At 40.2% G+C, this 21919-nt stretch overlaps 1 protein-coding gene and 2 long non-coding RNA genes across 5 annotated transcripts in view; 1 reads left to right on the forward strand and 2 right to left on the reverse strand.

The window, feature by feature from the left end:
• The window catches only part of LOC148347349 (uncharacterized), a 49814-nt gene extending 49235 nt beyond the window's left edge, over positions 1-579 (reverse strand). The window contains exon 1 of the long non-coding RNA XR_015848159.1: positions 515-579. This is a non-coding gene — a long non-coding RNA (uncharacterized LOC148347349). The remainder of the gene's footprint in view (positions 1-514) is intronic.
• On the forward strand, positions 137-14209 carry cdc42ep4b (CDC42 effector protein (Rho GTPase binding) 4b). 2 transcript variants are annotated; one of them, XM_088324243.1, is made up of 2 exons: positions 137-374; positions 12020-14209. In XM_088324243.1, the coding sequence occupies exon 2, from the start codon at positions 12116-12118 to the stop codon at positions 13046-13048; it is 933 nt and encodes a 310-aa protein (XP_088180369.1). In that variant the 5' UTR covers positions 137-374; positions 12020-12115; the 3' UTR covers positions 13049-14209. The 2 variants fall into 2 exon arrangements, with proteins under 2 accessions (XP_088180369.1, XP_088180368.1); XM_088324242.1 differs by lacking the exon at positions 137-374 and adding an exon at positions 5886-6194.
• Positions 13699-21863, reverse strand: LOC148347352 (uncharacterized). Of its 2 annotated transcripts, none has more exons than XR_015848158.1 (4): positions 21805-21863; positions 18303-18434; positions 16512-16600; positions 13699-14367 (listed from the first exon to the last, which is right to left on the reverse strand). It is a non-coding gene; the product is annotated as an uncharacterized LOC148347352 (long non-coding RNA). The 2 variants fall into 2 exon arrangements; XR_015848156.1 differs by having other exon boundaries at positions 16504-16600.
• Between the last annotated feature and the right edge of the window lie 56 nt (positions 21864-21919).

The raw sequence follows: 21919 nt of genomic DNA on the forward strand, positions 1-21919 counted from the left end.
GAAATTACTCCATACAGTGCTAAATAAGACACACTGTCCCTTTAAGTTAACTTTCAACGGCAAAGTCGAAGTTCGTGTGCCTTTAAATCCACAGCGAGGGGCGGAGCCGACGCGGATGGGACGCCGGGAAGGCGGAGGGACGCTGCCTGTGTGAGAGAGTTTGGCGCAGGCGCAGTAGCACCCACGACCCCACTGAGACGCCGTACGGGACTAACGAGAGAGACTCCAACGGACGAGTTGGGCAAAGTTCTCTTGCCAAGATTCGGTGTCCCTCCAACGGACAATTTGGTTCTTCCCCAGCTGCCTTCACTATCCGGCGGGTACAAGTTGTGGACTCGGACGGTAGAAGTTCGTTGAGCTCCTGCCGACTAAAGGTGAGAAACCTCGCTTCACAGCCGCGGCGAATTTGGTCGAACTTTTTGTTTTTAATAACAGAACTGAGCGACAATTTCAAACTTAATTTATCGTATTTAACTGGTAAGTTTTATTCAAAGTAGTTTATTTTATAAAGTACCTTCGTGTTGACGGCATAACGAAGACAACAATGACAATCCCCCCCTCCTTTATATTGACCATTGTCTTCTTCTGTGACGTCACAACGACAAGTACACGACGACCCGAAGAAAAATAACTTGTTTGAAGTGAGACGTCAATCAAACGAAGCATACAAACTCGAGGGCCTCTGTAATGCCTTGCTTAGTTGTTTGGCATATTATTTACAATTTACTAAGCGGGAATCTTCTCAGTTCACCAGGTTTGCAAACACCCCCCCAGTTTAGAATATGATTTAATCAGCGGCAGATGGGCTGGAAGGATCACTTCTCCAGACTCATTATGTAACTTGTAATGCTTTGCAAGAGCAAAAAGAAAGATTGAATATCTAGGATTGCTTCTATGTTACCTAAATCCAAAAGAGAGTGATTTTTTTTCTTTCTGGCTGCGACTATTTTATCTACTCTCAATAGAACAATCGAAATATATATGGTGAGACACATGGAATATAAAGTAACTTCAGGCTTTGTGCATGAATAAAACTAGCATGAACAAACCCTGATCATGGAAATGGTGTCAATCAAAATAGGAAGGCTAACTACCATATTGGGAATAATTTGACCAGTATTTTTTTTAAAAAGGAAATAATGTGGCGAAACGAACAGATTACAAGAAGGTCCAACGAAGCAGAAATGATTTAGGCGGATGTCTATTTATCTGTCAGCATTATCGTGTGTTTTGGAGTAAATATTTTACACGGTTGGATTCTTTAGGTTATCCAATGAAGCCTTTTGCGTGGACATTCAAGAGCAAAAAGAAAAGTTACCTCGGCTATATAGTTTTTGGTATCTTCTTTCAGACTGATCGTGATCTTTCTGTGATGAGTATATTTCGAAATCATATCTTGAATCCTAAGACTTTAAGCTTTACAATGATATGTGGCATGACATATTTCAGTGAGTAGTGACATAGTACAGACACGTATTTCTTTATCAAAAGTCCGGCGCGGAACGTAAAAGGAGTTAAGGTACCGTATACGTATATAATTAACTCTTTCTGTGTACTGTCTTTCTTCGTAAATATCCCATGTTTCAATGTGGGCACATGCAGCTTATAGTCCGATGCGACTTATGTATGTACAAAATTGTTTTTCTTTTAAAAATATACTGGGTGCACTTTATAGTCTGAATTTTATGGCAGAATGGAAATCTTTCATAAAGGAGTGATATATATACCTATTATACCTATTACCACCGGTCAAGGAGGCTGACAACCAATATTTAAAGCCAACGTTCAGTTTCTGCAAAATCTTAACAATGGCATGATTTTTTTTAACAATGAAAAATCCAACAATAAATGTATAGAACCATATACATTCAAATACCCACAACTTATTTTAGTCTTAAATTATTTACATATTATTTTGAATCACCTACTAATTGGCTTTTTCTTTGCACTAACTGATCAGGGACTGTGCTAGATTTACATACCATAACAGAATATTCCAAAGGTAAAATTCCAAGCAGTTCGCTGAGGCGTTAGATTAACTAAAGGGTTTTGCCGATATGCAGTTGGCATTCGCATAAAGATCCTATCTTTAGTATCTATGTCTACACTTGAGCAGAACAGAATGTGATGCCGGAATGAATTATGAATGGGCTTTCCATTCGCTTTAGTTGGAAATATGATTTGAGTTGCTAGTGTGGTCATTCAGGGGAAAACTCGCCTTAGGCAAGGTTGTGTTTGTCTTATAGATATTTGCATCATTTGTAAGCAGCTCACTTATGATTGCTTGTTTTTTTTCCTTTGCCTAGTTCAGTTTAATTAAGGGAGGACAGAATTTAAATTGAAACTTCAGATTGTGTTGTCTTTTTAGCTGCAAGTTAATTACTTGCGTCATCAAACGTGGGAAGAGGTTTTCTGTGATTAAGGGCTAAACAAATAAATGTGACTGGACTCGAAGGCTTTGTATATTTTTTTAAATCTTTTTTTCCCCTATTATTATGGACTTGTGAAACTGATGGCATGAACAGAAGAAAACAGCCACTTTATTGTTGTTGGTCAGCTGCCGACGTAAGATCATCGGTAGTTTGGAAAGGGTTAGAGGAGGGAGACGGACCCTCTATACTTATCATGTGATTTACACGAGAGACCAGAGACCATCTTTATGGAATAGAAGAGTCTTTTACTGTCATTAAATATAACGTTGTGTACATAGTTTATATCAAGATTAGACGTGGCACTCCATGCAATAAGAGACTTAAAAATGTATATATTAGGAAAGGTAGTATTAACAAAAGGGGGGGATTAATCGTGCATTTAGCTTTTGAGTGAAATGTATTTTTGTAACCTTGACATTTGGTTCCTTTGATGCACAGTATACTGCAACTTCCTTGGAATTTCAGGTCAACTATTCATCTAAAAGGAAGTACTTTCAGAAATGTCCCTCTTCTTTGATGATAAAAGGGTGATCTTGTTTTGGCAAACGATCCATACATCAAAGTCAGACTAGCTTACCTCAATAACCTCCACAGTGACATGTGAGTTTGGTTTTATCACATTTATTTTATTCTGTTAAGAAATGTTGCAACAGACGTCCCATCCAAGAAATTAACAAATAGTGAGAAAAAAAATTTTGGGATGACAGATTGAAGTGAAAGATTTATAGGAGACTCGCCCCTTGATTAACTTAGAGCGCTTCTTATGTCAATCATTTTAACCCTATATCAGGTCTTGCATCATTGTAACAGGCATTTGTTAGTTATTTAGGAGTGATTCCGTGAGTTAAATAAATATACATTTTAAATGTTCAGAGGTTCTTTTCAGCAGTGTGGTCAACCTGGAAGGGGGATTACCTCATGTGCGGTCCCTTCTCAAGGTTTCTTCATTTTCCTCATGTTGAGGTTTTTGAGTTTTTACTTGCCCTTATGTAGGTTTTAGATCAGGGGATGGTGTAATAATAGTCTGTAGTCAGGGTTGGGTAGAGTTACTTTAACTTGATTATTTCCAATTACTTTTGGATTACTCCAATACCAAATATGCTCATAAAAGACAAAAGAAACTAAATATAAATTGAATTATGACTCACAACACGTGGTAAGCTTTCTCTCCTGGCTTTTATCTCTTTGATCTCCGGCAAAACTAACATAAAATGTGACGGAAACAAAATGAAAATAAATCCAAACAGCTTGCCAACGTCATTTTTGCCGTTCCATGTATTCCGTTACTCCCCAAGCCTGCACAAAATTTAGTCATTTTATTCATATTTAGTTTCTTTTGTCTTTTATTAGCATATTTGGTATTGGAGTAATCCAAAAGTACTTGAAAGTAATCAAGTTAAAGTAACCCTACCCAACCCTGTCTGTAGTTTGGAATAGTCTGTGGTCTGTGCAGCCCTTTGAGACCCCTTGTGGTAAAGGCTATACAAATAAACATGACTTGGCCATATAAAACCTAGGACAAATCGGCATTTTCATATGTAAATTTATTAAATGGGTTTGGCCGTAATACAATTGAACTGAATTGTGTTTATTGTCAAGTCATGTTTATTTGTGAGTCTCAAAGGGCTGCACAAACCACAGATTATTGCAAACTACAGACTATTTATTATGACCCCATCCCCTGATCTAAAACCTGCATGAGGGCAAGGGAAAAACTCAAAAACCCCAACATGAGGAAAATGAAGAAACCTTGAGAAGGGACCACACATGAGGTAATCCCCCTTCCAGGATGACCAGGCTGCAATGGATGTTGCAAAGATATTGTCAACATAAAATATAGGTTATTCATATGCTATAGAATAGCAGTGTGTTTTAAGACTAGATTAAAACATTTCCACTGAGGTTGCAGATTGAATCTCAGGGGGGGCAGAGCATTCGGGAGAACACTCTAGAACCTGTGGATCTCTTCTTGCTTCTTGGGATCACTAGTAGACCAGCATTTTCAGAGTGAAGGCTCCGGAATGGAACATAGGGGGATTCGATAACATTTGAAAACATTGTATGCAACTGGATTAGACATGGCACTCCAGGGCAAACATGTGATACAGATTTTAGAAATGTAAAAAAAGATAAAAGACTGTCAGGATGAATAAACAAAAATATTTACAAAGAAGTGCTGAGAGACTGGTCCAAGTAATAATAATAGTGCATTGTACAGGGTTCAAGGTCTTAAAAACTGGAAAAATGTAGTAAATTTGATAACTGCAAATTTAGGCATTGAAAAGGTCTTAAATTTTCTGTACACGTCTTAAAGCCCTAGTGTGTCATATGTGACCAGTAGATGGCACTGTTGTCTATTGTTAACGAGAACCGGTGCCATGGCAAGCAACACGGTAGACACTTAAGCAGGGATTCCAATTGTGTAAAAAATTAAATAAAATACAAACTTCACTACTTGTGATTTTTTTTTATTGGGAAAAAAACTTTTGGTATTATAATTGATGTATTTTTACCCTAGTATACAAATCAATGTATTATTATTTTTTTTTTTTCTGAAAAGTTTTTTGTACGACTAGGAACAACTTATTTTTATACACTGTCCCTTTAAATTTAACTCTTTGTCTTACATTTTTCCTATTTAGGTGATGGAGCTAATAATCATATAATACATAACAAAAAGTATGAAACGTGTCATACATTTTTTAAGCAGCAACAAAACAATTCCCAAACGAGTCGCAAGATGAATATTTTCACAGAAAACGCTAGCCTCAAGAACCAGACGAGACCCAGTGAAAACCATTGAGTCAATTTTGATGGTTCTGGTCTGTCAACGGATTTCACTTGGTGTTGAGTTGAACTTTTTGCGCGGTCTGACTGCTCACTCATTCGAAGTCTGAGGGTCTGCTTTACCAGTTTTAGCCAAATACAGCTAAAGTGATGAAATGAAATGATCTGCATTTATATAGCGCTTTTCAAGTCAATGACTTCCCAAAGCGCTTTACATTGTGCTTCACATTTCCCAATAGCGGCCGTGATCTGTGCAGCCATGTAAGGCGCTAACCTGCTTATTGGGGGTAATTGGGGGTTCAATGTCTTACCCAAGGACACTTCGACATGTAACACGGACAAGCCAGGATTCGAACTGGGATCCCTTAATCCTAAAACGATCGCTCTACCTCCTGAGCTACTGCCGCCCCGTGATCCTGATTTGAAAGTCTGGTTGAGCAAGGCTTGATGGGGAAAATACTGAATCATTTTGCTTGAGGTGAAGAAAATGTAATTAATCTGGATGAGTCTTTCATCAATGTGAAGCAACGTCTGTCCCATCAGATGTTTTGGCTAGTGTTTGTTTGTTTTCCAACTGAACCTGCTGCCATCGATACCTTTCCAAAGCGGGTGAACCAGTTTGGTTTATTCTTTGCGTGGCGTACATTCTCTTACGGGATTTTTCTGAACATTTCGTCCAGGCAAATGATAAGACACATTCGCTAATGGTTTGTCATGCTTGCATCATTTACTTTTTGAGATTTCCAGACTTTGTTGTCTACGGTTGTTGTTTTTGGTAGCTTAGGCTGTTGTTTTTTTGTTAGGCGTGAGCAGTCCTGCCCTATTTTTTGACATCCACACCTAGAAACGATGTTTGTGTGTAATTAGGTTTTCGAGATAATTGGGGTTTTCAATCAACCTATTTTTAGGTAACTGTCAGTCTTTACAACGGCTTTATTGGTTAGCGTCTTGTCTCGTCTTCAGTCCTCGCAAATGGTGAGTATCACTCTTGTTCTTTGTTTGTTTTTGTTACTCTTCTTCTATTGTGTTTCCCAGCGCAAGGAGTTGCTCGGATACTTTTTGTTCACCAGTCGAACGCTTTGCAAACACTCAGGCCTTCCTGATGACCCTTGAGCCCGCTTGCTTGTCGTCGTAGACTTTGTACTCCTAGTTCCCTCAACTTCTTGCGAGTCGTCGTTCCTCTCCAGTTAAAGTGGTGTGATGAATAGACGGTAACGGAAGAAGTTCCAACTGTGTCCCGCCGCCCTTCACAGAAATTCACCCGGCTTTGTCTTGCCGTTTCTGCGGCCCCGATAGTTAATTCAATGACTTGGCCCCGCGAGACCCTCGCATGAATGCTCTCCATTTGTCAAAAGAGCCGCGGCGAGAGACCCATTGCTCCCGCGCTCGTTATAATCCCTCAGCAAAGCCGTAATGAGGGTTCACCTCCTTCCAATATGTACACTTCTTACTCGTTGCTGCGTTTTTGTATGTGGAGAGTCGCAGGAATTAGAAATGCTGCGGAGCTTGAACGTAATTAAAGTGTCTTCCAAATGCATACGTAGAAAAAGGAAGAACATGGTATACTCTCTTTAAATGTGTATTTTAACCGATTTACCATTGGGTGTCTAAGTAGATCCAATTAGCACGAAAGTAGTAAATTGTTTAGTTTAATTTCTAATTAGAATTGAAGGGGACACTTTTTTCAGTCCTTGCAAATTGAGTGTTTCATTGTCAGGAAACATTGGGTTTGTTTTTGGCCTGGAATCATCACGGACCGCCCACCGAACGGGCACAGGGCACCACTGAACACTTTGTCCAGTCATGCAGGAGTAAGTGCTTGATAAAAGGATCGCTTGGCTGGAAACGCAGAGAAATCGTTTTGGAACTCGCGTCAGGTGCCGATTGTGTCGTGCCGAGCGTTCGGGAAAGTAGCCAAAAAAAGATTCGGCTTCAGTGGGTGGGTTGGAGCGGTGTAGCACGTTCATGCTGACTTTATTTGCTCGAGTTGACACCCGTTGTGGCTTAATAACAGCCTTTCGAGGTGAGCCAAGAGACATTTGAATGCTTTCCCCCCGTTAATGTGTTCAAACCTGTCTGGCAAAGACCCGACGCATTGTCAAGTGTTTATACTAGGCCCAGATTGCCTGCGTTACAAATTGGCTTTTTTATCATGCAAGGTGAAGCGTGAACACTTAAAAAGCATGTTGGATGGTTGGAGAAAACAGATTCTGACTCGCGTCTGTAGGATTCAAGTAATGTCTAAGCCAATACGATTTAGCTGACATGCATTGAACATTTTATCCATGTTTTTCACTATGAAATCCCCCCCCCCCCAACCTCTCCCTCATAAACAAACAAAAACATGCTTATTAAGCAATCTACCAATTAACAAGAGGACGAAAAATAATGGCGTTGGCAATCTTTTATAGAATTAGTTTCTTAAGGTTATTTCAATAACCATCATATTTATATACATTTAAAAAAATATTAGATTTTGTAATACACGTTTGAGAAGCAGGCAGGGACTATTTCATCCCTGGCGGCCCACCACTATCTTTCAATAGTATGGATGGGGTACCCGACTTTGTGAGCTTCTGAATCCCAAACTTGTCTCAGTTTCTGTTCATGTTAAACCAGTTCAAGGCACACCCATCAAGTTATGCTTGAGTTCATTCTATGAAATTGTATGTGTCACAGAGGGCGACCGGACATGAAGTCCAACTGGAGGAACGGGTTCCTTTTGATCGTCATCAATCAGGAGGAACCTTCTGACCATATATGGTGACCTTGCGGTCAGAGAAGTCATAGCAATTGCTCAGCTGTCTTAGAAGTTAGCATAATCACTACTTTTACGTTAACAACTAATGAGATTTCACCCAGGCGCGTCCCGTCTGCTGAGGGAATGAAATCAGTGCTTGACATTGGGCAACTGGGGGGAAAATTAAACTCCTCCTCGCCAGAGAGGAGGCCTCGCCATTGTTGCGCTCGAGCCCAGAAGTTCATTTGCATGTCAATGTCGGTGTTGGGGTCCGGAACAATGCTCTCCACTGTGGCTCGTTGGAGCTGAAACGTAGCCAAGGTCGTCCATGTGGACGTGAGCTCGTGCAGTCGAAGACGAGGACAACAGAGACTTTGTTTTGGCAACCAGCCCGCCAATGAAAAGCGAAAACTCTTGAAAATTTAAAGAGACACTAAAATAAATGTGATCGGCGCAGTTAGGCAAATGGATTACGCAAGCACGAGAGCGGTGATTTCATCAGAGGTGGTGACGTGATGTTCATGCCCTTAATCATTCATGGCTATCCCCAACCTCCCCCAGATTCGCTTGAGTTGGTGTCATGTGGCGCCGCGGTTGCTCGGTTACGTAAAGTTTTTTTTTTCCAGCAACAAAGAGTCTATGAAACTCAGCTACTGCCGTCTTTACTAAACTTTTACATGCTCAGTGTTCTAGCGTCAGACGTTTGGATCTTTGGATTTTTTTTCCATCTTGTCACCTTGAAACTTCCAAGGTGAACATTAAAGGAGTGCCTGCAGGTCTCATTCCATTGCGCTTTTGTCCTGCCTGGTGCAGAAAAGTCCTCCTGATGGCGAAGATCAGAGAATGACTCAAACCTCTTTTGATATTTGAGAGCTTGCTATCTTTTATCCCCCTTCCATCCATTTTCAGGGGCCCTCGCCTTAAAACAGGAACGGCGGTCCATCCTTTGAGTCTTGTGTTTGGAATATTTTGAGTCTGCTTTCCACGAAACATTTCAACTTTACTTGCTTTTCACCGATAAGACTTGAACATGTGTGGAATGTAAACAGAGCTTGCCTTTGACTATTTTCTACATGTTTAAACTCATTCTGGCGTGAAATACTAATTTCACGAGTCTTTTTAAAAAAAAAAAACGTGCTACAAATTAGGTTTTCCTGAAAACTGAACACCTTGGAAATAATTCCGTAAGCCTCTTAGCAGTTGATTACCGTTGAACATCTCTGTTGCCTACAAACCAAAATTTGGTAAAGAGAAGCTGGTTTTGCTATTAAAATGTCCTCAGGCGTGTCGTTGACCCCCCTGGCCAAAAGAAAAACACAGATGTTAATGTATACACTGTGTTAGTCGTAGAACGTCTTTGTAACCCTTCGTACCCAATTAAAATGTCACAAAAATCAGTTAAATCATTCGAGGTTTTAGACATTTTTTGTTTCATCTACGATGGGAAATATAGTCTCAGCAGCAAAATCACATACTGATCATGAACAGGAGCATAAAGTTGCTTTGGGACATGCTAACAGCGATAGCTCTTATCCTGTGTCCACCATCTGCTTCGACAGCAATCATGCTAATGTTTCCATAATATGTTATTGTGCTCATCCCATTGATTCGCAGCAGTTGTGCCAACCCACGCTCTGAAAACACAAAGCGCTGGTCTGTGCGTTCCCAGTACATTAGCGCATTACTAACACAAGTCAGTGGCTTGATAATGTAGCTAAAGTGTATCCTTGTTAGCTCCGTTTGCCGGATCAGAGCTTTCAAATATTGCTGGAAATGGAAAATGTTCGGATGACATTGTGTTTTTGGGTACAATTGATTGGCACATTAGCAGATTTTTAACTCCAAACCTCAATTTTATTTTAAACCCAGCTATTAAATGTAATATGGCCAAAATACATAGTTCCGTCGCCTTGTTTGAATAAAAACATGATGTATGTTCAAGTACCATATTTTCCGTATTATAAGGCACGCCTTTAAAAATGTCCTTGCAAGAGATTTTCCATATACAAAGCGCACCAGACTATATGGCACATTAAATTGACACGGCAGTAAAATCAAATTTAGCATTTTATTTAACAAAAAGGCAGAAAATTAAAAAAAAAACCTTCATAAAAAAGTGAGGAATCTGGTTACAACCAAAATTCATTATTTAATGGTTAAGTAATGTAGAAATAGTTGGTTGTAATCATGCATTGATAATTTCATTTACCATATATTTCAGGTGCAACAAACTATAAGGATCATTTAGTAATTTTGAAAAGAAATTGGGTGCACCTACTAGTCTGAAAAATACAGTAATCATTTTGAATATAATGCCACCAATCTGCATTTATTATCTTTTCCGAGTGGGTGCTGCCGCCCTGTTAGTGTTGAGGTTTCACGGGAAAGAAGCTATCAAAACGCTGCAGGCGAAAGGCGCTCAAAGGAGGAGAATGTAGCGAATCTGGACAGCTCTGTAAGACGATCTCAAGAAATGCCGCTCGGCGGCTTTTTCTTTCCGAGCATCCCGCCGGTTACGCAACAGCGCGAGGCCCAAAACGGGAGCACCGGCCAACTGAAGGAAATACAATAGAAATGGCATAATCCAAGAAAAGATGACAAATAACTAGGGCTGCAAGAAACAACTATTGAAACGATTCGTTGAATAATTGGATCGTCAATATGTTTTCTTATATAAATCTAACCATGTGGTAGATGATTACAAACACAAGTAAGGACTTAACAAATAAACATGACGTGACAAGAAAAATTGGTACAATAAAATAAATACAAATCTTATTGAGGTCAGTAGTGACATAAATACATAAAGCCTTTGTCTTTTTTTTTAGAGACAGGGAAATAACTAATGCACTAAAATCAATTAAACATTTTTTTATCTTTGTACTATTTCGTGACAGATAATAAATGGTTTACACACTGTCCCTGTTAATAAGACCATAAGTTAAAATATTGGGAATCTTGAAAAACAATTTTAACGAACGGTCTTTTTCGTTTTTAACGTTTTAACAACTGACGCTTGTTTTTTGGACTGCATGCATTTAATTTCTAATATGTTGCCAGGCACAGTCTGGCATACAGCTCGATATATGCATTTTTGCATGTCATCAAAACCATATTAGATTCAATCTTACCAAGGCAAATCACTCTTTCATTCAACTGTGCTTTCTTTTGAAATGTTTGCGTATTTTAGCAGTACTTCCGTAACGCGAAAGTCTGTTTTGCAAACTTTGTAGTCTTATTTGCTGTATCTAGGCTAAAATACTCCTAAACTTTAGAAGTGTGTGGAGGCGGTCATTTCTGTATGTGACCGCTTGGGACAGCGAGGCTATTGCGCATGAGCGACTCTCAGCAGAGATTAGAATCATGTGAAGATACTTCTGTCTTGAAAAATGTGACTGTCGACAATGGTCCTCGATCAATTCCATTGTCGATTATTTCTATCAGCGATTGTTGTTGACCATTTTAACTCATTTTTACAGCCCTAAAAGTTTATTTTCACAAGTGATATTTAAATGTTAACGTGAAACATCCTTACTAGGCCTGCATGGAAAACCAAAATCGATATCACGACGTAACTCAGTGCGGTGGTGTATTCATGAGACACTGCGGTTTTACTTTGAAAGGATTTATAGGTCCATGTTGGTGTTTATTCCCTCTGTTTTTTAAGTAATGGGTGTGTTTGGCCAACCAGAATTGTCAGTTTGGGTTTTAACAGCGCCGGCCAATCAGGAGGCAAGTTTCAATGGTACCAGCCAATAAAGGCGAAGCAAAATTTGCAAGCAGCATCCTATGGCACATGCGTGAGCCTTGTGTGAGCAGACAACAACCTTAACAAAGTATTTCAATATGATTAAGAACTCACAAAAACAAAACTACCACTGAAAATACCTTTTCTTTTTTTAAATCAGAAATTGCATCAAAATTGCAAAACTGGTCTGAAAATAGCAACTAGGTTTTTTTTCTCGAATTGTGCAGCCCTAATTCTGACTGACTTTGGTTGGGACAAAAAAAACAAACAAAAAAAAACCTTTTTCTGAGCTTTGTTTCATTTTCTTCACAGGCGTATTGGACCAAAAATGGTAGATCAGGTCGCTCGGCGTCTTTGACAAAGCCACCGGAAAACTTCCCCAACATCCCTCGGTTCTCGCGTCCCATCATGCCCATCCTCAAGCAGCTGGTCAGCACCAACCAGTCCAAGCGGCGTTCCCGCGCCGACCTGACGGCGGAGATGATCAGCGCCCCGCTGGGCGACTTCCGCCACACCATGCACGTGGGGCGCGGCGGCGACGCCTTTGGGGACACGTCCTTCCTCAGCACCCGCTCGGGCGAGGGCCCCGACAAGCGCTCCCCTGACACCAAGCCCTCCCTGCTGGCCCGCACCTTCCGTGGCAGCAAGCGCTCTCACTCGGTCAACCGCGGAGACCGCTACGAGTACGTCGCCGCCGGGCAACCGGCCGGTTTTGTGAAAAACGCCATTTCGCTACCGTACCTCAATCAGCAAGAGGGCGGCGGCGGCGGCAGAAGCCGGGCCCTCGGCATCCCCGTCGCTAACGGCCAGGCGGCCATCGCCACCTTCGACGCGGAGTTGGACGAGCGCCGTTTCGGCGACATCGCGGAGCTGCCGCCGTCCCTCCCCAAGAGCGGCGGCATGAAGCACGCAGAGTCCATGATGTCCTTCCACGTGGACTTGGGGCCCTCCATGCTGGGCGACATCCTGAGCGTGATGGAGAAGAAAAGCCCGGAGGAGGACGACCTCGGTTACGAGGAAGGCAAGTGCGGCGAGGCCCACGACTCGCCCGCCCTCATCGAAGACGCCCCCGCCGTCGTGGAACGCCGGCCGCCCGCCAGGCCCCCTCGCATGATGATTTACCAGCAGAAGGTGATGGTGGCGCCCTACAGCCCCGAGTTCAACGACAGGAACGAGCGCCAACATCTGGACAGCTGCTCGGTCTCCAGTTCCGAGTCCGCCGGCGAGGACAAAACGCCGTACCTTCACCAGGACACGGACAGCGCCAAGTACAGCTCGCCGCACGGCGAAGACGACTTTTCATTCATGGATGACGACGAGGATGACGAGATCCGGGTTTGAGGTGCAGAGATCCGCAAAAACTTCAGTGCCATTCTAAACTCACTGGGCTGTATTGGAACAGGAAGTGCGAGTTATTGCCGGGAATGCAAAGGTACAAGGTTGGAATCTGCCCTGCGGCCTTCCTGTTTGGAGTTTTTATCTTTATTGCTGCCACATTCCGAAAACAAGCCCCAAGATTCCAAATTCTCCTTAGCCTGCTTGAAAAAAAAAATGTAGATGTTGAGGGCTGGTGACCACATTGAAGACTGATTGGTCTTATTTTAAGGTTTAGTCTTAAAAGGAATGTCCACTTGCACTTAGAACTGTAGATCAGTACGTGAAAATTGACCAAAAGGTTTTGGTATGTGTTTTGGTGATGGTTAAGTATGCTTAGGGGAAGTTACTCCCTCAAAAAATGCTATTTGACGGGCAAGAGAAGTAGCCAATCAACAGGCGCAGAATTGATGCGCCAGCCTGGCAGGAATATACTTGTGGATCACGGTTTAAGGTACATCCGCACCTAACATATTTATATAAATAAATGAACTATATATTTTATATATAGAATTATGTTGACAATAGTTCAATTTCAACTTGGAATGTAGTAAAAACATACAAACTATTTTTCTAACAGTTCATCTAAACTTGTTTAATAAATTATTGACCAACTATTGCTCAATATTCTTTATGAACTTAATAGTTCAGAAATATTTTATATTTGGCCTCAGTAACAAATATTTCAGAAATGATCAGTCGAGTACTGTATATGCATTATTTTGGCTTTAGATGTGAAAACACATTCGTGAATACATTTTATAATGCGTACTTCGCGTAGTACATAAGCTATTTACAATAATCACTTTGCTAATAACACTTTGTTTCCTTGACAGAGATACAGTTTCATATCACTTGTTTTCTGTAAATGAAAAGGGCCAAATTTGAACGCGCTTCTCATCTACTTTGCAAAATTGTTGTGCCATCACCGCTCGTAATCAATCAGCGCGGGAAATTGCTGCCCGAGCTGCGGGAATTTGTATTTCTTTGTGGGAAGTAAGATGCAAAAGGGACTATTAGCAATGGGAGATGCTGTTGAAAAAAAAACGAACGTTTTTTTGCTCCTTGACAACTAATAACACTATCCACCATTTTGTTTTCCAATAAAAGGCAACGCTGGTGAAATGACGTCTGTGTCTTATTTGGGACCCCAACGTTTCAAAATAAATGTATGCTGGTAGAACACAAACGAGTACCAGTGATGACGACGAAGATCCAGAAGACTGGGGAGTTGGCGCCCTCTAGTGGAGTTTTTGACACGACACCTGGGTGCCCCTGGTCTTAGTCTGAAAAACGAAAAGTAGGGTCATCTCAGAACCACATTTTGACATGGAAAAAAAGCATTGGGTTTTGGTTTTGGTAAAAGTTTGCAGCTATCGATTTAAAACAAGCATAATTTTGGTTTGTTTTTGTATTCTGGAGACCAATTACATTTCGTGTGTAAAAATAGAGGGCTATAACTTTTTAATGTCAAGAAATAGTTTCAGCAATTCCATTTATGGTATTTATTTTTTATAAACATACAAATTTTGATTTCATTTGCGTAAAACATTTTTCCCTTAGTTTACATTTTGTTTTCACTCAGAATTAAATCATTTATGCATCTTTTTTAAAGACTAAAAACGGATAAGATGCATTCAGAAACTCAAAATCATAAGTATTTTCTTTTGCATGACATTTGATTAATATCCTAATCACGGCGGCGCAGTGGTTAGCGCTTGTGCGGCACAGTTCATGTCATGGGAACCTGTCGTGGGTTCAAATCCAGCTCCAGACTTCCTGTGCGGAGTTTGTATGTTCTCCCCGTGCTTGCGTGGGTTTCCTCCGGGCACTCCGGTTTCCTCCCACATTCCAAAGACATGCATTTCAGGTGAATTGGCCGGTCCAAATTGTCCCTAGGTGTGAATGAGCGAATGAGTTGTCTGTCCCCATGTGCCCTGCGATTGGCTGGCAACCAGTTCAGGGTGTCCCCTGCCCACTGCCCGGAGATGGCTGGGATGGGCTCCAGCCCCCCCCGCGACCCTAATGAGGATAAGCGGTACGGCTAATGAGATGAGATGAAATAAATACGTGATTAAAACAAATTCCAAATGCAGAAAAATGCACAATTAAAAACTATATTAAAATGACATTAACATTGTGATCAAGAGGTTGCAGGTTCGATTCCCGGCTCCTCCGTGTTATATGTCTAAGTGTCCTTGGGCAAGACACTGAATCCCTAATGCCCCCAATAAGCAGGTTGCCTTGAATGGCTGACTCCCTATTGGTGTGTGAGTGTGTGTGTGAATAAGTAACTGTGAAGCACATTGCAAAGCACTTTGGGAGGTCTTCATTGCGCTATATAAATGCAGCCAATTTACCATTCAAGAGGTTGGCAGGTGTATAAATGCCCTCATAATTTTAGAATACTGTAAATAATATTCTAATTCGATTGTTTCTATGTCCTAAATACATGATTATTTCTGCTAAAAAATATTTAATTTATTTGGAATTGCTCAATTTACAAATACCGTCATAAGGTCGGCACATAGGTAAATGCCACATAATAGAATACAAATCACGTAATATCTAAATAAATCAAATACATGCAATTCACTTTACACATTTTGTCTTTTTCTGTATTTTGTGGGCGGGTCAAACCGGCTAAACATTTCACCTATTGGTGGTGAAGGGCATTGCAATCGCTAGTGCACTTGTTGATCGACCAATAGGTAAAAATCTCAGTTTGACTCGCCCCCTCATTTGAATGACATTTTTTTGTAATAAAATACACGGCAAATACCGTACTTTCTGGACTATAAGGCACACCTAAAAAAAAAAGTAACATTTGCCGGGAATTCAAAGTGCACCCTGTAATCAGCTGTACCTTATATACCGGTAAATCAAAATAGAAATTCATCATTATAATGAAATATGACCACATACGTTAACCATTTATAAATTCATGATTTCATTTTAGTGTTTTTTTTTTTTGTTTGTTCGATTTAAATTCTTATTTTCTGACTTTTTATAAAACACCACCGATTAAAGTACCAGTAGTTGTAATTTCATGCGCCTTATAGTCACATACACCTAATAAATAAACTTTTTGCAAAGGGCTGAATTTAAAAGTGCGTCTTATAGTTGGGGGAATTACAGTACATAACAAAATAAACAAGATTGACAACAAATACTCAAATAAATAATGACAAAAATCAATATATGAATATATTACATGTATATCATATATTTAGGTATGAAGTTATTTATGTGTTCAATTATTTACCTGACATGTATTTGTAGTATTTATGTATACCATTATCTCTACATATGGCAGGATTGGTCCTCCATAGCATATAAGCAGTATTGCAGCTCTATTTAATATCGCAATAAAGTCCTAAAGAATCAAATATTATTGTTGATAAATTATCAAAATTCCGTACACTTTTACCCGAGATTTCGTTGATGCATGCTCACTTTTGCCCCGCGGGTTTCCTGTTGGTTTGCTTTTCCTCTAGAAGCCACACCCCCTTTTTTCCCCTGGTGACACACAACCAAATATGCGCGTATAAGCCAACCGAACAGCCAATCAAGTCAAGTCCCATGTATTTGTATAACCCTTAATCACAAGATGTCTCCGAGAACTGCACAGGTTGACATTGGGCTGTCAAACTCATTTTAACTCAGGGGCCATTAGATAGAACAAACATTCTCTCGGGGGCCGGACTAGTAGACTAGAGATAAAAGAAAAAGAGAAAGAAAGAAAGAAATAAGATAGAGGGGGAAAAAGAGGGTGGAACAAAGAAAGACAAAGGGAGAAATAGAGAAAGAAAGAGAGAGAGAGAATGTGAGAAACAAAAGATACAGAGAAATAGGGAGGAGGGAAAAAAAGGAAGAAATCCAAAGAGAAATGGAAAGAGAGAGACAAGGAGAAAGCAAGAGAGAAAAGAGAACAAAAGAAGGTAAAAAGACAGAGAAAATGAGACAAAGAGGAACAAAGAAAGAGAAAAAGAGACAGAGAGAGTGAGAGAGACAAAGAGTGAGAGAATAAGGGAGGAAAATAGAGAGAGTGGGAGAGCGAGTGAAAGAAATACATATACAGTCTTTTTGAGAGGCACCTGGCTTTGGCAACATCAAGTGGACATATTTCGACCTGCAGCTCGTTTTTCTCTCGCGCTTCTCTTGAGTGTTGTCTCGTTTGACACTCCTGGCCTAGACCCTTAGAAAATGTGTAAAACACTCATGTTTAGTTTTTTAGATTGCTTTTAACTTTGACCTAGGATCATGAAAGGCTTCAAGCTATTGCACCAGCCAGGGCCGTAGCCCCGCAAACGCACATAATGCGCACTGCGTAGGGGCATCAAGTGCCCAGGTGGGCACCAAAAGAAATCAGGTTTGTGGAAAAAAAGTGTCAAATGTTAAAAGTCTTAAAAATATGCGCTAATATGGTTAAACAATACAAAAGCAGCATGAATTAAATTTCCAGAGAAAAGGGGTCAATCTGCTTTGTGCCCCGGCCTATCTCCAGTCTCATGGTATCCCCCTCCCCCTCATTGACAATTTGGTGAACACCGGAGAGAAGAAAAAGAAGAAGATACGAGATATAGCTCATGCATCGCTTGCCGGTAGTCAATGTTAAAATAAAAAAGCTCACTATTGTACCGAATTGCCACACCCATTTGGTGCACTGTTTTAAAGGGCGCACTCTCCTCGTTTCGAATTATTTTTTTTGTCGGCTCATATGGCGCACTGGCCTATTAGATGCGTGTCCTACGTGACCGACTTTAATACCAAAACAAATGTGCGTATTAAAATAAAAAATAGAAAAGTACTGAGGTACAAAACTTAATTTGATTGTTGTTTGATCTAGTATCTAAAACACTAGAATACAACAACAAAAAATGGAAATTCAGGCGAGAATAAAAACTTCCATTTTTGTGAGTTCCAACTTGGATCACTCAATGATAATTGCACTTGCAGTGTTTATTTTAATCGGGGACAAAACCTCAGAGTGTAACTTTTCAAAAGAGACCAAGATTCTCAAAGCGGTTCAACAACAGCAATCAATTTACTTTGGGTTCGTCTTGGAATGGGATTTTAGGTTAATTTTACACTTTAAACTTAACAGCGCCCTCTTCTGGGGAGCTTTATTAGGAATGCTATCTATAACTCCTTAAGAATCTCCAGGCTGGATAAATTTGTACGGTACACGAACAATACATGATTGACATAACATGCTTACCAAACTGTCAGCTTCACTCCGAATCACTTAATCCCACGAAATATTCATCCTCTGAGTCACTTTTACCGGTAAACAACTCCTCCAACTCTGGACGGTGAACTGCTTCTGTTTTCCAGTTGGAAAATTGTCAACCTACAACAGTGCGAGATGGAAATGATCAACACAGGCCGAGAGCGCCCTCTTACGGTTTAGCGTGAAAGTAACATGTGAAACTATACAGTAGGCTTCTGGTAATAACATACAGTGGAACCTCGGTTCTCGACCACAATCCGTTCCAGAACCCTGTTCGAAAACCGATTTGTTCAATCACCGAAATCGTTTTTCCCATTAAAAGTAATATAAAATCCGTTCCAACACCCTGAATGTTTACCATGAACGTAAACATGAAGCTAACCCAGGCTAATCGTACGTTCGCATTAGCGTACTCTTCCGTACGAAATATTACGCTAACATGAACGTGTAAAAATAAAAATAAAAAGGATTATGAATAGGATTTCTTACCCTTGCGGTGGACGGTGGGGAGAAAAAAAATCCTCAAAAGTTTTTCAACCTCTTCCAAAACTTGCGGCAGTTGCTTGCTTATAGCAATAACATCCTTAGCCGCATCACTCGATTTCACAGCCTCCTTATTCTTTACTATCGTACTGATAGTAGATTTAGCCATGCTGTATTCGCTAGCAACATCGCAAATTCGTACACCTCTTTCATATTTAGCTATTATGTCTTTCTTAAAGGTAATAGTTGTACCAACAACTTGTCTTTTCTAGCGTACCGGTGTTCGAACTCCGATTTTTTTGACCGAACAGCGAAGCAAGAATTTCTCGAAATTTTTGGTCGAACACCGATTTGTCCAAACTGAGAGGCGTTCGAAAACCGAGGTTCCACTGTATTAAACTCAATGATATAATGTGTTAATAATTTCACGTTTAAGTTTGAATCAACTGCGACTTATGGTGCGGAAATTACGGTACATGATTACCCTGGAGTGCCATGTCTAATCTTGTTGATCACAATGTTTCACAAAATGTGCAGTCCCTTCTCAAGGTTTCTTCATTTTCCTCATATCGAAGTTTTTGAGTTTTTCCTTGCCCTTATGTTGGTTCCAGATCAGGGGATGATGTAATAATAGTCTGAAAAATAGTCTGTGTAATAACCTGTGCAGCCCTTTGAGACTAAGGGCTATACAAATAAAAACGACTTGACAAAATTGATATCAATGTCAATAAAGATATTTCGATTCTAGATACGCGCATGATCCGGTGACAAATTAATTTCAGATATAGAGGTATCAATGTATCACAAAGCCTTTCCTCATTGTTAGGATCATTTATTTCTCAAATATACTGATTGGCATCGTAATGGAAATACTGGCGTGTACTGGCGGCGCCGGGCAGTTCATTAACAGATATTTTAGGCGAGAGGCATTGTGGGTAGTTGTTGGTCACAGCCGTCTTTTGGCCCGTTTACTCTGGCATGAGTTTGACACATATTTTAAGGGATCACATAATATTGGTGGGGACACGCCCCCTTTGTCAATGCCAAAACTACGCCCTTAGTACCAGTGGCGGGTCTATACTAAATTACTTCCTGGTTAGGACCCCTTTAGCAATTTATCCATTTCACACAATTCAGAAAAATGCGCAGCAGTTGGCCTGTATTTTCAAAGTTATGAATAATGGGTGTTATCTGGAAGACAGAAGCCCCCCAAGTAATTATTTTATGATTCCTACCCCTGCAGCCGTTCATATTCAGAGAGTCAGTCCGAGGTAAACTGTCCCTCATCTGTGCCTAGAACCGCCAGTGCTTAATATACCGTGTGCAAAAGTTTTGATTTTTTTACATTTATTTTAGTAGTGAAGGATTTTATACATTTGACTATAAGGGATTTTATACGATTGAATACAAGTTACATTTATTGAATGCAATGAAGATTTTCACTGAGTGGGCTACAGGTCACGCTGATCCGAATGTGGAATGTTTTGTTTAGTTCTGTTGATAACAGAACTCTGACGCAGAATGGCAGGCATTGTTTGGAGAAGTTGTTTTGATAAGCGCTCTGCTGTTATGAGTTTTTCAGACATCGGGATAAGCTTCTCTGAGATGGTGGGGCCACGTGGGGGCTTTCATTGGCATGCCGATGGGAGGAGCCGGCACACCAGCTTGCGGAAAAAACGTGGGCAGAGGAAAAAAAGGCAGAAGAAGGAGAGAGGAGGTTTGACGGAGACTCGAGCGGCACTAATTCAGCTAATTCGATGGAGTTCACTTAGTTAAATTGTTTAAGAAATTAAATCTGCCCCGTGTGGGAATGCCGGTCTCTTGTCCATCTTTTTTTTTTTTTTTGCAAAAAACGAACGCGCATTGTTAAGAGAATGTAGGTTGTGTTTGGTTAATGAAGTCAATGAAATTTAGTAAACGGTACTTTTTAATATTTAATTCCTAACAGTAGTCAAGTCATGTTTATTTGTGATGCCCTTAATCACAAAGAGTCTCAAAGGGCTGCACAGACCACAGATTGCAAACCAGACTATCATTACACCATCCCTTGATCTAAAACTTAAATGAGGGCAAAGAAAACCTCAACATGAGGAAAATGAAGACACCTTGAGAAGGGGCCGCACATGAGGTAATCCCCATTCCAGGATGAACAGGCTGCAACAAATGTTGCAATAACAATACAGATATCGTCAACAGGAAATATAGGTCATTCATAAGCTATAGAATAGAAGTGTAGTATTTTATTTTTTATATTATTTCTTGTAGTAGTATTTTAGGTGGACACGTAACGGGAGAATAGGGACAAAAAATGGCACTAAAGTTGTTTTTATTGACTGTATACATATATATATATATATATATATATATATATATATATATATATATATACATATATATATATAATATTTGATTTATCCAAGGGTTTGGCACAGCTCATCAAGAAGTATCAAGTCTCTGGGAATGATTTCTGTATGAAAAATAGCTTTTACATGGCAGGAGTGGCTTTGATCAGATCTTTGTCCACAAGGCCCTTTTTCAAGGTTTCTTCATTTCCTCATGTTAAAGTTTTTGAGTTTTTCTTTGCCCTCGTGTAGGTTTTAGATCAGGGGATGGTGTAATAGTAGTCTGCAGTCTGGACGGCCCTTTGAGACTTCTTGTGATTAAGGGCTATGCAAATAAAAATGACTTGACTTGGCTGTCTTGGCAGGGAGCAAACTCATGTGTTGTTTTCCAGGCATAAAACAAAATAGTTGAATTTTGGGATTGAACTGGGACATTTTGTCAGGTATCTGCTATGTGTTATCAAACAAGAACTATTCACATCACACTTTGTTTTTCTAATTGACAATAAAGGTGGATAATACTGGGAATTTTGGTAACAATCCGATACAAGTGAATACAGGATAGTTTACACAGAAATAAATGTATAGTCTGTTCTTCCAAACTCGAAAATGACGAGAAAACCAAATATGTTTTTATCTAATGGTGTCAATTTCCATTCACTTACGGTTCACAGTTTATTGACTCCCTTCACTTCCGCCTTGCCGTCATTGCCGCGCATCCGGGTTACTTTCGAGAACATGACGTCATTCAAAAACCCTTCATAAATTTGATGGCGTATT

The sequence above is a fragment of the Urocampus carinirostris genome, chromosome 19 (genome assembly GCF_059441175.1).
Source record: "Urocampus carinirostris isolate Australia breed hairy pipefish chromosome 19, RoL_Ucar_1.0, whole genome shotgun sequence".
Taxonomy (NCBI): domain Eukaryota; kingdom Metazoa; phylum Chordata; class Actinopteri; order Syngnathiformes; family Syngnathidae; genus Urocampus; species Urocampus carinirostris.